Here is an 18,144-nt window from a genome sequence, read left to right as displayed (position 1 = left end):
CGTGCAGTCAGTTTTCTCCCCCCCCCTTTCACTCAAGCATGGCTAATTGTGATAGGGAGATGAATTTGATACCATAATGATGCTTAATAAATTCTCTACCAAATGTTTCCAATAAGATATCCTTAAACAAAATATTTCTATATGATACAGTGATGGGAATTTCATTCCTTTTTTTTTTTAAAGAAAGAAATGTTGATACCCGAGTCAGTAAAATCAGTTTTAATATTGTTAGAAACCATTTTTTTTCATCAAAATAATCCTGAATACTTTATCTAAAAGTTTAGTTAAATAAATATATTTAAAAAACAAAAGCTCTATATGATACAGGTGTGAACAGAACTGTTTCTTTTATCTTCACTACTGGTCGGCTCGTGAGTCACTTGGGTGATCGTCACGTCTCTGTTACACACTTCACTTAATTGACTGTAATACATAACTAATCATGTCTTAACACCTGCAATGAAGGTGGGAGCATGGGAGCTATCAAACAGGGAGGTACTACCGCCTGGGAAGATATTGGAATCATAATGTGTTGTCTAATGGTAGACCCTGCTGCCATATGGCATCACGAATATTGTGACCAAGTCCCAGGTTGCTGATCAGTCTTTCTGCCTCATTTACACACAATTGCAGGATCTCAATTGTTTCTCTTACTATTGACAACACAACATACTATACATATAGCATTTCTCACTATTGATTATTGTTTTTCTTTTCTTTATTATCATTATTACAGTGTTGTTATTATTATTATTATTTTATTTTACTTTTTATTATAAATTTTATTTACTATGAATTACTATTATTTTTAAATTTTCGCCCCCCAGGCCCCAATGTGGGTCAGTGACCTGTGCCCGGGTGGGCTAATCCTATAAAAAAAAAAAAACTGACCCAGTGATGGGTGGGGGATCACTGGGTCTTATGACCTGAATATGTCTTGAATTACATTATTTTTTACCTATGAGGTATATACATAGTATTATACTGTACAGTATAGTCTGCATTTACCCGTGGAGGACGGCGTAAAATGAGTAACGCATAAATGAAATAACAGAACATATGGGATTAATTGAAATAGAGACTGGGCCGACCCCCAAACTCCACTTTTTCCGACACAATACGTACGTTGTAGTAAAAATAGTATCTTAATTTTATGATGGTATGCACAAACACATAATATAGAAGAGAAATATCAATAAGAGAATAATATACTGCACCAGGTAAAAGAAAATCAAAGTTTAACACTTACGTTAGTAGAAGAGATGGGTCGGCATACGAGGATGGGGGCTGGTTCTGAGGCAGAGGGCAGATTACTGGCCCTCAGGTGAATCACCATCACTATCCACCATAGTTGTCAGGGCCTCCCTGACAAACCCCTCAAAGTCACCATCACTGTCACTATCACTGGCTTGGGCTGGCTGTGGTGGGTTGTGGGCGAAGAAGTCAGTAATGCTACGCTGACGGCTAGTGTTGATGTGGTCGTGATACATCTGGATGTACTGCTCCATACTTTGGTCTAGATGGTTATTGGAGACTTCATACCGGTGATTGACATGGTCTTTTGAAAGGGTGAGCTTTAGTTTCTCGGCAAACTCAATGGCATCCTTTACATCACCATGAGTTAACTTCTGTTCTCTTGCTGCCGCACCACCTGTCTCCTCACTGACGTCATCGTCTTCCAACATCTCGTCGGCAGTCACCTCAGGATCCCTGACTACCTTCATGATGTCGTCGTTGGTGGTCTCGGAGAAGCCTGCAGCTGTAACACTCTGTGCAGCTTCTCTTGCAAGGTCCACTGCCACTGCAACAGACTGAACCTCACCAGCCACAGTTTGCCTCTGCCTCCCAACTGGGATACCTTGCAACACATGCCGCCACGCTGCCCCCATGCCTCCACCAAGAAATCAACAGCTTTCTTTACGTCAAACATTTTCCAAAACTGTTTAACTCGCACTTCATGCTCCGCCAACTCTTGTTCTGGATCCTCGTTGTCGTCGCTCTCGCTATCTGTGCCACTCAGAAGGTTACGCAACTCATCCTTGGTGTTGGTGTAGTCGTTCAGGAGCTTAAACTTCTTTGTGGAGAATGCAGCCTTAACGTTGCATATCAACTCCTGGTCCATGGGCTGGATTAACGACGTAGTGTTGGTAGGAAGGAAGACCACTTTTACACTGGGGTGACGATCCAACAGTAGGGGTGAGTGTCCTGGTACGTTGTCAAGGAGCAACAAAATCTTGAATGGAACATTCTGTTGCTCACAGAATTTCTTCATGTCGGGAACGAAACATGTCATCAAACCAGGAGAGGGACAGAGAAGAGAACATCCACGCCTTACGTGCGGTCAGCCAGTGGACATTTAGCTTGGTCATGTCCATGTTCTTGTAGGCGTGCGGCTTGCGGGCTGTGTGGATAACCGACAACTTGAGTTTACAGGTACCGGAGGCATTGGTGGTAAACAGGACAGTGATGTGCTCCTTCTGGAATTTCCGGCCCCTACACTTGCTGGCAGACTTGACAACGAAGGTCTTGGAAGGTAATTTTTTCCAAAACAGACAGGATTCATCCATGTTGAACACCTGGTCGTCGGTGTACTGTCCTTCCTCCATAACTTCTCGTAAGAATGGAGGAAAATCCATGGCGGCAGCACGGTCAGCACTGGCTCCTTCACCAACAATGTTAATGTTGGAAATCTTGTTCCTTTTCTTAAACCCTTGCAGCCACCCAGAGGAAGCAGTGAAGGGTTTGGCCTCTGCAATTCCCATCTTGTGCGCCACTGATGAGTACAGTTCACGAGCATAGTCCTGCACTGCCCGCGTGTCCACAGCCATGTTACGTCTTGCCTGACGAATTAAGTAGCTCACCAGTAAGTTCTCAGTCTTGAGCAGCACCTTATTCTGACAATACTTCACCATTGAAGCACCTGCAGACTTTGTGATGCTCAAGTGTTCTTTAATCTTGGCGGCATCCTTCTTGATCGTCCGGATCGTAGATTCGTTCACGCCAGCAATGAACTTGTCTCGTTCCTTTCTCCAAATCTTGCACAATCTTGTACTTAACTTCGTAACTTAGGGCACGTCGTATCTTCTTGGGCTTCGGGCGGCTTGGTCCAGGTAAATCAAGGTTTTTCTGGGGTGGTGGGGTTCCAGCGGAAGCCATTGTTGAACAGATTAGCGGGCACAAGAGAGAACAGTATACGCGGTGACTGAGAACAATGAGACTGACGCGGCTAGGTCAGTAGCTTCCCTCCCGTGCCAGGCTACGTCATATAACATTAGACCAATCACAGCTCGCGGCGGAGGGAAGTAAGGATAAGTGGCCCAATCACAGTCCGATACGTCATATGACGTCAGCGATAACGCAACAGCGACATACTGCGCATCCATATCCGAGCCGCTTCCCGCGTAAGGTTAGGAATGGACCGCGTGAATAAAAAATGGCGTGGCGCGTCTGGACCCCCAGCCGCTCTCCGCATAAATGACCAAATTTACCGCGTAATTAAAGCATTTTTATTCTGGCAAGGCACCGCGTAAATGACCAAACGCGTAAACAAAAACCGCGTAAATCCAGACTATACTGTATTGTATATGAAGGGCACATGTATTAATAAGCACCGATTATTACACTAACGTATCTTTACTAATTAATGAAAAACAAATAAACAATATTGTATCATGAATGAGTCAGTACAGTAGACAGCAGTGAGACGACCCTCTTGGGAGGGGGGTGGCACGGTCACTTCCCCCCCACGGAGGAGAGATTAACGCCTATAAAATGTCACTGACTTGACTTACGAGAATATAACTTGTATCGCTAGAGTTCTTGTAAGATAGCAATTAATTGAGTATAAACATCCCTTATGTTGCATCATACATAATAATATTAGTAATTAACTTTGCACATTTGAATACAGGTTGTGATAATTTATGTGGTTGCAGTTTCAAAGCTTTGTGACATCACTAGTGTATAATGAGTCTCCATATGCCCTGGTTTATTCATTGATCAGTTGTTTATGTGTAAAAGTAGCCCTGTTGAGCTATCATGTATCAAATAATCTTAAAATAGAAATTATAATGTAAAATGTTATAGGACAATGGTTTAGTGTGTACTGTTTAAATGTCTTGGAATGGCATTTCACCACCTGACTCCTGAACAAACTCTTCATCAACTTCTTCAAATTCTACAATGTGCTTGGCAAGCTCAAAACACACACACACACAAGTCTTACCCAAGCTAACCTTCACACAGTGAGGTCCCAGGTACTCGGTGATAATTCCCCTGAGACTCCACGATAGAGAGGCCTGGGACCACACGTTACCCAATTGAGTGAGTGAAGTCCTGTGACAACAGACCACGTGGTGTCCCCATGATGCTACGACACCACGTAGTGAATGAGTTGCTACAGCATCATGTGAAGTTCCTCATAACACCATCTGTGAGGGAATTACTACACCATGTGATGCCCCTCATAACACCATCTGTGAGGGAATTTCTAGGCCATGTGATGCCCCTCATAACACCATCTGTGAGGGAATTACTACACCACATCAGTCCCTCATAACACCATCTGTGAGGGAATTACTACATCATCAGGCCCCTCATACACCATCTGTGAGGTAACTACTACATTATCACGCCCCTCGTAACACCATCTGTGAGGGAATTACTACACCACGTCAAGCCCCTCATAACACCATCTGTGAGGGAACTAGTACTCCATGTGATGCCCCTCATAACGCCATCTGTGAGGGAGTTACTACACTACGTGTCTGCTGTTCAACAACTCGGCTCACATGATCTATGTGTATAAACATTAATCTGTATGTTCACTGTATGTTCCTTCACCTTTCTCTAATGAAGGCTTTTGTTAAACCATCAATGTATGTAATAAGTCATTTGTGTCCAATGTATATTTTCAGCCTTCGGGCTGCAGAACTTTTTCAATAAACAGTTTATTATTATTATTATTATTATTATTATTATTATTATTATTATTACACACACACACGGGAATTAAGACAACAAGCATCCAGTGAGGGTCTAGTGTGACTGCATGGAGGCGAATTAAAAGATCAGCTGTTGAGGAGCTTATCACTTGGCAATACTGGTACATGTTATATTCCTTTCCACTCCATCTCTCTAATCACCCACACCCTTCTGCTTTCTCACTCCATATTGTAAAATGTTATGTAATATAATGATGAAGGGATACAACTTTGCTCATTTATACTTATACTTATCACAATCTCCCTAAAAATACTTAAGGTTTCGTGTTTATTCAAGACATCTTCAGGTCCCCTACCCAAGGCCGGATTTTTTGTTTAAATTCCGGCTTTGGGACTGCTTTTTCGAGCAAATTTCAATTCCGGCTATTGGAGAGTTCCGGGTTTGAGGGATTTCAGCTAACAGAGATATTACTATATATATCACTTAATGTATAAAAAAATCAACAACATACTTGAAATAAATTTGAGACATATGTTAGTGTAGGACCGGTATATGATTCTGCTTCTCTTTTATAATCCACTGCCGGCTCTTGCTCCTGCTGATCTTCATCATTTGGGTTCTTCCCACCTAGGATCACATCCCCAAATGTTATATCTGTTGGAGGAATAATAAACATTTTAATTCATAACAGCTCCCATAAATTGTTCTTATAGTTCTAAAATTATCTGCATCAACATACATGTACAGTTGTTTCTACATGACCTGACCACAGGCTGGGAATATGTGAGGGCACAGGTATGACATGCGGCAATGCAGCGCCTTAGTCATGGGTGTGAAACTATGGAGTACCCTGTTTGCCGGTTCCCTATAGTTCAGTCCTAGTCCCTCGGTTGTGGCTACACTACAATGTTGCATAACAAACAAATAAAGCATCTATGTGATAAATGTTCTTCAACAATGTGTGGTAAGGCAAAGAGGGAAATTTGACTGCTTAACGCTCATTCATTCAGCCTTGACTATGGTGCTGCGGTGCCATATCTCGTAGCAAAGCCTTCACACATTCCCAGACTCTGGCACGTTCATGTGGAGGCAACTGTACCTCTGTCCTGTACTGGTGAAACTTATACAAAGATCATCTAATCTTACGCACAAAAAAATCTGGATCTTACAGGAAAATAAGGCAGTATAAAGAAAACAAATGACTGAAGTATAACATCCCATTTTATGGCTAAGGAGAAGAGTTAAGAGAACTGATGGGATATTTCAGCCATAACACTCCCTGGCAGAGCTTGGTGTCTAGAACCCCATTACAATACTGTATGCATTAAGAATCAATGTAAATGTTATTAAATAGTAAGTAGCCACTCATGTAGTCAAAGTAAGGCTGTGAAGCAAACTCGAGTGTTTGTTTTGTAGGTTTCTCTACAGTGACAACCCAAGAAAGCACTATTGGCATCACTCAGGAGAACATAAGAGTTGGCTGTACCCTTCTTTCATCTTCCATACCATAATGGCTGGCTTTTACCATCTACCTCAATCAGTAATGTCCTTTTAAGACCACAAATTTATATATAAATTTTCAACTGTTGGGAAGGAGTTGTCAATGGGTTAATTTTCAGGTTTATGTAGTAAGAGATTACTCATCACAGGTCACTACCTAGACCACTAATCCAGTACCTGAGTGGTTGGAAGATTCTGAGCTACAGGGCAAAGTTGCTCAAACAGCTATCTGGAAATGCTCTATGAGTTCAACAGATGTGACTTATTCAGTTCTGGCAGCAGAGTATGGCCAAGTGTCCATCACTGGCCAACCTGGCACTGACCAGTTATTTTTATTCATATATTCTGTATGTTCCTTTTGAATTTATCTTTTCCCACACAAATTTTCAAGTTGATTGAAGAAATCTTTTGAGCAAGTCTGAAAATTTTTCCAACTCTCTGATTTACGCGTTCTTGGACTGTGCCCTGTGGTGGAATCACATCAGTGAAATCATAATGAGCACTGTCTTGACCATGGCATTTGGATCATCAATGGACCAGACAATGGCTTATTTAAATGATATCAGCATCAGTGGAATGTTATTGATGAAAATGCAAGTTCAGTCCAGCTACTGGTGACGAGAATCTACTGGTAACAGTCAGACTCGCTGGGATCCTATGTAAGCAAAAGTCAGATGCATTGGGGCCCCTCAAGAAAATTTTGCTGGTCAAGGATCATACATGAAATGCCTCAGAAGTTCTCATGTCTTCTTGGGAGAAATCCCTGAAGGTGGAATTAAGATCTAAGCACCTGGTGCATTTCATAATACAAGATGGTTGGATAAAGACATTTACTCCCCCAATCTATATTTTTCATCATCAGTTTCACCTCACAACATATGAGTTAAAAGCCATGACTGAGGTTAGACTAGTGGTTGTCCTTGTGTATGCATCAAAAACGAAAAACCTGTTATTTTCTTCCTCTTCAATGGGGAGGAACAAGCATCAGTGTCTTTTTAAAGCTAAGACCCACAGCGTTATGAGGCTGATCCTATTTACCAACACTATTGGGATGTGGTGAAAATCCTGACACAGTGACCCCTCGGTTAACGAACTCGATCCGTTCCAGAAGGTCGTTCGTTAACCGAAAAGTCCGTTAACCGAAACCATTGTTTCAATGGGTTTTTGGGTAATTGGTTCCAGCTCACCGAAAATTTCCTAAATTCAACAAAAATGGTAGAAAAGTTCACTCACTTTGAGGTGTGTATGTAGAAGGCTCCTGGATGATGATGATGATGATGTGCATTTGAAGTGGGAGGTGGAGGAGGAGAAGGGAGAAGAGAAGGCATTGGGGTGGAAGAGAAGTCACCCCATGGCACCATTTCACCCATAAAATTTTAGTTCTCTTGGTGTATTTCAAGATTATTTTCTTTAAATCAACACTGCACTGCATTATATATTGTCAATATGTAAAATAAATTTCAAAATGACCAATAATTTGCTTGGAAACACAGAAAAAAGCATTTAGTTGAAGAGAGTCTCAAGCAAGATGTTACCTCCACTGAAAACAGAGAGAATAACGCCTGTTTGCTGTGTTGAGAGGCTGGATGCCGCGCATTAAACTAGTCACTTTACCTTCAATTATGTTCAATAATTGTTAAAATGACTAAAAAATTGAATATTAAACTTTTAAAATTATTGAATAGTATAAACTTTTTGATATTTACTAAAATAGTATGGAATTTAAGCCCTAGAACCGATTAATGTATTGGCAGACTGATACTAAAGCTGGTTGCCCGGTCAGTGCAAGCGAAAACATGTTGAGGTCGGTTCGTAAGAAATTCGTTAACCGAATTTTTGTTCGTTAACTGAATTGAAGATCCTTATGGAAGGCAGTTCGTTAACCGAAATTTCGTTAACCGAGGCGTTCGTTAAACGAGGGGTCACTGTAATTGTAAACAATGCAGCAAGGCTACCCTGATCTCAAAATTAATTCCACCATCACATAGAATGAGCAAAAGCAGTTTCTCCTTTGATTTTGCTGCTCATCACAAGACATTCTCTGCTCAAACCAAGATGAGTCTCAGGTAGTGACAAGTTTCTATATTTCTCCTCCTGGAGCATAATGAGTCATCAGTTCAATTTTTTTTTTAAACTTTGTTTATGCATTTCATCAAAATATTTTATAAGAGGCATAGCAAGAGGTGAACTACTATGTAACGTGGATTGTTTATAAATACATAAGATGGTGGCAGCTCCAAGCATCTACAGATGTTCGTTATGTAAATCACTTTTTTATATGATTATGTCGTAGACTAAGGCAATTTCTGTACAAACAGCTATTTAGCTGAGGGTATTTGCACCTGACCGAAAATACCATGATAGTGGTGGAGGTGGTGGTACAGTGGTAATGTGAGTATCTCTCACCAGTATGTCATAAGTTTGTGTCCTGCTTGGCCCAGAACATAGGTGTAATGGCCCTTGTTTCATGAACAGAATGATTATATAAATGGGTAATTACATATTGATTTATATACATAATCATCCCCTGTAACTTTCCACTGGCTATGATGAGTCATCTTGATGGCATCTGGTCGGCACTCTTCCTTATAAGGTGTGGCCAGAGACAGCTTAGGTCAGCGTTGAAAGGGCCGGGCGTTCGGGGCACTGACACCCTGGGGCCAGACTCTCACTCAATGACTCACATAGGAAGGCCGTCTTTAAGCAGGTCTATTTACATAGCCTCCGTCCTTCTCTTAACACTCACAGTTACAGTGATAAGTTACGGTTAATTTACACTTTGGAATTGTCTTAGTTGTTCCTGAATAAATGGATAACAGACTTGGGTTTTGCTACTAAGACCCAATAAAATATAAACGTTCCAGCCTACAAAATAGGCCCTGGAATACAGGTGAGAAGGGTGTTATCCAGTGTGATCCTCACTACCAAGTATCACAGATTTCCTCTTGGATTAACACTGGACAATTAAAGTTCATAAAAAAAATTGTGTTCTGACCTCGCTAGAGGAAAGGTCACGGCAGACTTAGCTCCTGGGGATTAATTGTCGGTAATGGCTAGTGCTACTTGTGAACAGGGCTGTGCCCTTCTGAGGGCCAAGCTACTGGCTGAGTTAGTGAAGGTCAAAGAGGAAAACTTGAAATTAAAGGAAGTGATAGCGAGGATGAAGGAAGAAGACATGAGACAAGGAAAGCCCATGCCTGACGAAAACTCAGGGGAATGGAAGGTTGTGAGGAGAGGAATGACTAAATGGTAGTGAGAAAAGACTCCAAGGAAATGAAAACAACTAAGTGTAAAAACTCTTTTAGTCTTTTGATAGACAAATTGGACATTACCATAGTCAGGGACAGGGCTGACAAGGAAGGTAAGAAAACCTTAATTGTAGGCGATTCCCAGGTATGGTACCTGGATAGAGCTTTTTGTGGTAAAAATTAAAATCGGATGAGGGCGTATTTGCCAGGAGCTAGGGTGGGGGATATAGTTGACAAGATGGACAATATCTTCTCAGGTAATGGGAACAAATCCATTATCTGCATCAGTGCAGGAGGCAATGATATTGGCCGGTGAAGGAGTGAGGAGCTTCTTGATAAGTTAAAGATAGCTATAGAATGTATTAGGGTGAAGGGAGGGATCCCTATCATATGTGTACTGCCTAGAAGGAGAGTTGGCAATGAAAGGTTGTCAAGGGCAGTTGGTGTCAATGGCTGTCTTGACAGATATTGCAAGTCAATACCAGTCCCATTCATTGACAACTGGGACAACTTTTATGGCAGAAGGGACCTTTATGCTAGGGATAGGGTACATCTGTCAAGGGATGGGGTGGCAACCCTGGCTGGCTCTCTCGAGAGGGCAGTTCAAAAGATGTCGAAGTCTTTAAACTGCTAGGGGAACATACGGGCAAGGAGGTGGAGGAGACTGCAGTGGGAGCGGGTAAACAAAGTGAAAGGTTACAGGGATATAGTGATTGGAATGATGACAAAACTAAAATATTCCATACCGAGAGGCAGATTAGGAAAGGAGGCGGAGTAGCAATAAATATCAGGGATAATCTGAAGTGTGAAATAAATAAGGAATTAAAAACTGAACTAAATTCAGAAACAATTTGGATAGAATTAATCAATTGTAGGGAAAAATTAATCTCATGAGTAATATATAGACCTCCCAATCTTGATAGAGTTAATGAGCAAATTATTTGGGATGAAATGCGCAGGCCATCCAAGCATAGCAAAGTCTGTATAGTAGGCGACTTTAACTTTAGTCAAATAGATTGGATCGACCTTACAGGTAACACAGAATAAGAGGGTTTTCTTGAAACAGTTCAGAGCTGTTTCCTAAGTCAACATACTGTATAACCGAACCCACCTGGGGTAATAATATACTCGATTTAGTTCTGTCAAACAGAGAAAACCTCATTAGTAATGCCGAGGTAGGGAACGAACTTGCTAACAGCGATCAAAAATAATATTCTAATTAGAATTTAATGGCAGTCGCAAGGAAAATTCCATTAAAGTCCCAGATTTCAGAAGGGGTATCACGTTTTGGGACGGATTACATGACCTCACACAGTGTACCCACAGAGGGTGACCTCACTTTACCTGGAGACCTGAGAACAATATCCTCACAAAATATGACGGTTGAGGATGACCTGATCACAAGATCTGAGGTTGACGAGTTCCACAACAATTTAAATAATGAGTTACTTAATGCACAAAGGTAGAACATACCATACAAAAACCTCAGATCAGACAACAATGACCCTAAATGGACAAATAATTATTTAAAGAACATTATTGGACAAAGGAAGACTATAGGTAGAAGAATAAATTGTGGTGATGTTTACCTCTGAGATTATTATAAGGTATTGGCCGATAGGGTTAAGACCAAGATAAAAAAAGCAAAGAGGAATAATGAACTGAAGGTAGCAAGGGAGGATTCTTTCAAATGATTCAAACTAAAACAAGAGAAAAGAATGGACCAATACAGTCAGATACCAGTGAGCTAACTGATAATGATGGAGAAATGAGCAATAATCTGAATACATGTTTTTCAATAGTTTTCACCACCGAAAATTTTAACATGATACCCGAGGCACCGACTATGTACCAAGATAGTGAAGAAAATAGATTAAGTGAGATTGTAGTGACTAGTAATGATGTTAGTAAGTAAATAGACAAGCTAAAGCCGAATAAGTCGCCAGGTCTCGATGAGATATTTGTCAAGAGTATTAAAGGAATGTAAGGAAGAGCTTAGTTTGCCATTAGCAAATTTGTTTAACATGTCCTTGAAAATGGGTGTAGTATCACAATCCTGACATTTTATCATACTATATACACTTCATGATGCATAGAACATTTAAAATTGCATGTTAATGCTATTTATTTCTATATGTAATTACTGAATATGCAGTTGGCGGTTGTTTGCGCTTCACGTTCGTAGTATGTCCGTGTTTGTTTACATTATTTGAAAGAGGCGCATCACTCGTTGAAACAGAAGGCAGCTTAGAGGTCAGTGTTTTCCCTCTTAAGTATATTCTAAGGATATATGCCTTAGCATATTTAGCTATATTAATGGTAAATCTTTACAATGGATATCGAGTACAGTATACAGTAAGGAGATATGTTACCCATTGCCAGTTCCATACAAATGAATATAACAAAAGATTTGATTGCCCATTTATAAGGTGTATAAGGAAGTTATCTTCCTTTGCAGGACTGAAAGCTCATATATACCGTGAACACCAGGACAGACCTAAAACAACATATCAGTTTGGGGGATTAAATGTTAATTTTAAATTACATTGCAAGCTATTAATGTGCCAACAAGTATGTGAAGGACTGCAAGCATTATTGAAACATTTAAGACAACATATGAATAAAGGAACTAGTACAATCACTTTAAGCGATTTTCGACGTAACCCTATTAGTGTAGGTCCAAAGAGAACAATTCAAAATTATAACTTGGCTGTAAAACATGTCTTAAATGATGATAGTGCTGTAAATAGTGTTGGTGTGAAATTTGATTCTGCTTTCAATGCTCTAAAATATTATCATGTTTGTCAGTGTGGTCTACCACCTTGTCTTGGCCATGATATTTTTGAGGGAGTGGGGACTTATGATGTAGCCATGATGTTGAAGAATCTAATTAAAGAAAATAAATGGTTGACATATCAAGAACTCAACCAGAGACTAACAAATTTCCCTTATAGTGGTACAGATGCTAGCTCTAAATCATGTGAAGTAAATGCAGCAAGTGATAAATTAGGTGGGCAAGTTGCACAAAACTGGTCTTTAATACGGTTATTGCCTCTCATTATAAATGGCAAAGTTAAGAATGCAGATGATCCAGTATGGCAAATGTTCATTTAATTGCATAATATTGTGGAACTCATTTGTGCACCTAAGATTAATGAGTCAGATATTGCTTATCTTGCCATCCTTATTGATGAATATCTAGTATATAGACAATCCAATTTTCCCAATGAGAAGATGAAACCAAAGGTTAGGTTAGGTTAGGTTAGCTAAGTGCATCACGATGGATCTGAGTTATCTCCATTGTTCACGAACTCTTTGGAATTTAGTGTTCGTCAGTACTGAAAGTTTTTCGCTGTTTATTATTTCATCTTACAAATTATTTTTACAAAATTACACAAAAAATATTATTAAACATGTTTTGTGTATGTATAACAGATATTCGTTAAGATTTTACCCTTATTTGCTATACTTTTGGGTACTTTTGGGTAATTCGTGGCTCCCGTCAATAATTCATAAAGGTGTATAAAAGCAGAAGAATTGGTTGATTATTATCCATTATATGCTTATAAAAGAGGGAAATCACTAATGATAGCATTTAAGCATGCCATATCATTCTAAAGATATAAAAAAAATATGGTAAATTTTAAGTTATTTAACCAAGAAATACTGTAATATATACAGTTTTGGGGGTATTTTATAGTCCTGTGCTAAATTTGCTCCTCACTTGCCATTATGTTTCTGTTTTGTTCTAAGATGCTTATGACATCAAACTGTTTTTTAGTCCACAGAGAAAAATAATTATGGTTGATCAGGAAATACGACTAGATATTATATGCAAACATCGTATGGCACGACAATTACTTAACGGAAAGCCAATTAAAGGAGTTGCCAGAAAGTTCAATGTTAATATTGATGTTGCTAACAAGCAGATTTATGTATGCTTTTATGTTGTCAGGTTTAGGGCACCATGGAAGATTTAAGGCAATCAATTCAGGCTATTCTTCCAACACTTATTCCGTCAACATTAGAACAAGTTGTGGATCTCCTTGCCAATAGCATAGGTGTTGAAACAGTTGATGACTTGAAATATGTACAACTAGAGGACCTTTCAATGTTGAAGGCCATTGAAGTGCGTAGACTTATTGACAGCTGGGCGCAAGGTATGATAGTTGTTTGAGATTCATATTATCTTGAATGTTTTTTAAAAGACCGAAGCAATTGCATGATAAATAGTTGTAAGTTAGATTGTTCCTTATCAAGTAAACATTTGTATAATTATATAGTTACATTATCCCCTTATCAACTATATATATAATTTATGATTAGAGAGCCTTTCAATAGCATTTAGGAACTTACCCTATTCAGAAATTCCTAATTTTCTTCGTAGAATGTGGGCTTGAGGAATTCTCATTGCATGGCACTTGCCTCATAATACTCTACCTACTATCATGGGTGGTGAGGATATGTATATTCTGTACATTATTTATATAACTTCTACTATTATGAGAAATTATGATTTTTAGGCAACAATAATGCATGCTGTTTTTAGCCAATAGCTTTGTGATTGGTCCCTGTTCAGTAAAACTGTTACCAGTCTAAGGCTGTAAGTGTATTGTTGCATTATGTTCCTTTTACATTACCTTATTGTGGGCTTGGTTTAAGGATAATAGGTTGCTTGTGATTACCCTCAACTTCATAATCTCCTATTCCATGTGCCATATTATTGTGCTGCTTTTTTGGTGTTGCATGACTTACCATCTAATCAATTGACTGACTGCTTACATGCACTAGAATGTTTTGTGTCAGTGCTGTGAGGTTTAAATTTTTATTTAGGTTATACATTTCAGGACCTTCAAAATCTCTAACATCAACAAAGTCAGAGAATGTTTCAACAGCTATGATTACACAAGCCCCTAACATTGAGTGCGCATCAAGTTTATCGCATGAGTTGCAAGTCAATGTGAATGCAATGTGGTCCGATGATTATGAATTACCATGGGCAAAATTTTCAAAAAGAGATTTGCTAAATTTTTTAGAGAAAGGCATGAGGCCTACTCCCCCGGCAAGAAGAGAAATGGTGCGAATATTAGTTGATGAAGTATCAAAAGTCTGTAAAAAACCAGGTAAGAGGGCATTGACAACCATTGCCCATAAAATTGTAAAACAATATCCAAAATCTTTCCAAGATGAAATAAATGGAAAAATAGTTGGAACAGGTTTTGACTCACTGTTAAAGCAACTGCAGCTTAGGTTTGATAATATCAACAGAAAGAGTAATGATCAATCAATCAATGAAAAGAAAAAAGGATGAGGTCAGGACTGAAGATGAGGATCTGTCTGCAGCTAAAACTTCCCAAAAGGATGCCAAGCATGATACATATGGTTGCATTAATTATATGCCTACAGATTATCCTGATGGAGAAACAGAGGAATCACAACAAAACAAAAAATCTGTGTGTTGTTTACATTCTTCCGCTCGTGTGTGTTGTGGCCGGAACTGAAATTTTCTCGGAAAATAGTTCCCAAAGCCTGAATTTTCCGGAAAATTCCAACTTTGGAAACGATTTTCCTAGGGGCACATTTTCTGGAAAATTCAGAGAAAATTTTCCCGAAAGTACCCGGAACATTCTGGGGGTGGGAGATATTTTTCCAGGTTTGAGAGATGATATAATGAGCACTTTCTGGAATTTCCGAGAACATTTTTCCTTTACCCTGGAAGTTCTGGGGATGAGGAATTTTTCCCGGCTTTGAGAGTCATCTCATTACCTGTAAATCTTTCATTCCCCGAAGCACTCTGCACCAATTGTTCCGGCCAACGGAGATATCAGTGTGTGTGTGTATAATAGTAATAATAATAATAATAATAATTAACGGTTTATTGAAAGAGCTTGGCAGCCAGAAGGCTGAAAATATACAGTTACATCATTGGGGAATGGGTTTCGAATTCCAAATAATATACAAATAACATGTGTGTGTGTGTGTGCGCAGTCAGTTCTGCTGTAACGCGATAGTTGTGTTCTTGTAAAACCTCGCGTTGTAGAAATTCACGCAATAGAAATAACAGGGCTTATGGAGAAAATAGGGTTAGGTGCAGATTACTTGAAATCGAAAAAAATTTACTAGTTAGCCTAACACAAAGGATAGCACAGTCTAAATAAATGTTACATTCATATCTAATATATATATATATAGATTATTATTCTAACATGAACGAACAAGGCACTGCTTTCAGATGCAGTTCTGATATTATACTTATGTTGTTTGATTCTGAGCTGCAGTGTTTTTCCTGTCTGACCTACATAATTACAATTACATTTGCTACATGGAATACAATAAATACTTCCATTTACATTCAAACCATTACCAATATGTTAATAAGGAATAGCCCAAGTTTGAATGTAAGTAAGAGTGTTCATTAGGAATCAATAAACAATGTTCATATTTTAGGTCACCCTGTATATTTAGGCCTCTCTCTGTCCTGTAATCGGTTGCCTCTGAAGATGTCTTGAATAAAGGGCAAGCTAAGGTACTCCGTTGTTTCCATTTTCCTGTGATTTTATCAAATTTATCTTATCACATTTTTCATTGTGGATTTACATGATATATATATATATATATATATATATATATATATATATATATATATATATATATATATATATATATATATATATATATATATATATGTAATATCCAGAAATTTCAAATAATTTCAAATGCCCATATGAGTGATACTGAGCGTTCAAGGTCATCTGAGGGAGGAGCTGCTGCTCAGCGAGAGACTGGAACTAGGCCTATATGATATTAAATGTAATTTGAATTAATAATGATGCGATTCATGAAGTTAAGGGACTATTATTGAATTTGAAATTATTAGATCGTTTAGCAGTCTGAATAATGTTTGGTGTCCCAAGGAGTTATTAGTTAGGCGGTAATATATCACGTAGGACCAAGCTAACGCCTTGGGAGACACTGACTGGCTGGGCCCAGTCGAGCATTCACACAGACAAGACGTTCCGGCGTCCATCAGAAATAGTCCGTGGCCTAGTCACCAGCTTTCCGCGCTATGTGCAGTATAACAAGTAAGTCTCATTCGATCTCAGACGGGGTTAGATAGGGCAGTGATAAAGTAAACTAGAGCTAACAGTGAGTTCATTTCAGGGTTTCCGTCAGAGCCCACTTGACTGGAGTTGACCGGAGTTGACTGCGAGAGATTGACTGCCGTTGATGATTGAGGGTGGCGATTGTCGCCATTGGACCGATCAGTGTAGGCCTGTCACTGTTTAGCGGGTAGCAAAGGATCTCTTGAGTGAACGAGTGCTCCCGACAACTAACACGACACGGGACCAGCATCAGCAGTGGGTGATCAGTTCTTACCACTCCGGTGCACAACCCACATGTCCGAGCAGCTAGTGAAACCCTCTTGCTAACAGGAAGCTAAAGTTTCTCTCAACTCGCAAGGTCTGATTGGCTCACTCTTTCCCTGCCCATGGACGCACTGGGGAGTACACTGAGGCTATCTGAGTATATTAATGGTCACACACTGAGACCGTGAGTCTAGGACTCTAGGAGATACCTAGAGGAACATTTATCTTCCTTATCACGGGTGTAGTTAACACCATTCCTCAGACTGATATTATCTTGACGTGTGTAGTTTAATATTTCTTAAATAATTTTGATAGTAGTGTTTTTTTGAATGTTTGTGCCTTGAATGGAACCAGAGTGATACTGTGATTTGATTCTTTTAATGCCTCTAATTCTTCATAATTCTGATCTCAGGTATAACCTTGTTCCCCAGAGCAGTGGTTAGGTTAGGTTAGGAAGTGTACACCTGTTGGGGTGCTATAATTTTGTTGAGTGATATTATTTGCTGAAAGCCCTTAGGGCCTATTCATTGTAGAGTATTTAATTTCTTATCTTTTATTACCATTCCTCAGTGACTGATATTATTTTGTTGAAGACCCTAAGGCCTATTCATTGTGGGTATTTAATTTCTTATTTTTTAGTACCATTTCCTAAGTGACTGATATTATTTTTGTGTGAAAGCCCTTAAGGCCTGTTCATATGTGCAATTAACATTTCTTAATACTTTAAATTTATTGTTGCCTGTGTTTCTAATAATTTCTATGTCATATAACTTTTATTCCCCAGAGTAGTGGTTAAAGTTTAAGTTAGAGGTCATATTGGTTTGTACCATTATTTGATTGTGTTTGTAGTGTTGGAGGGAATATAAGTGTCTAAATTTTACAGTGTGTCTCATTCATCCCAGTCAGAGCGCTATCCTTCCACGGGTCACAGACAGTTCATTTTTTGTAGTAGATTTAAGTGTTCTTGTGCTGGTTCAGGATTTTTCTCAAAGGGCGCTTCCTGCCATTACCATCTATTGTAATAAACCCCAAGTCAGGTGAGATAAGTCCAGTAAATTCCGACCCATTGACATATATATATATAT

The 18,144-nt window shown here is 39.1% G+C and overlaps 1 protein-coding gene across 1 annotated transcript in view; it reads right to left on the bottom strand.

The window, feature by feature from the left end:
* Window positions 1–18,144, bottom strand: part of LOC121880311 (RNA exonuclease 1-like) — a gene marked incomplete in the record, with an annotated part of 136,744 nt that overhangs the window by 6,280 nt on the left and 112,320 nt on the right. Inside the window, 1 exon segment of the mRNA XM_042387471.1 lies at window positions 5,456–5,598. Within this exon segment, the coding sequence (XP_042243405.1) occupies window positions 5,456–5,598 (143 nt within the window).

The sequence above is a fragment of the Homarus americanus genome, unplaced genomic scaffold (genome assembly GCF_018991925.1).
Source record: "Homarus americanus isolate GMGI-L3 unplaced genomic scaffold, GMGI_Hamer_2.0 scaffold20930, whole genome shotgun sequence".
Lineage (NCBI taxonomy): Eukaryota > Metazoa > Arthropoda > Malacostraca > Decapoda > Nephropidae > Homarus > Homarus americanus.
The sequence above is the reverse complement of the archived record's forward strand: the minus strand, read 5'-3'. Positions and strand labels throughout refer to the sequence as shown.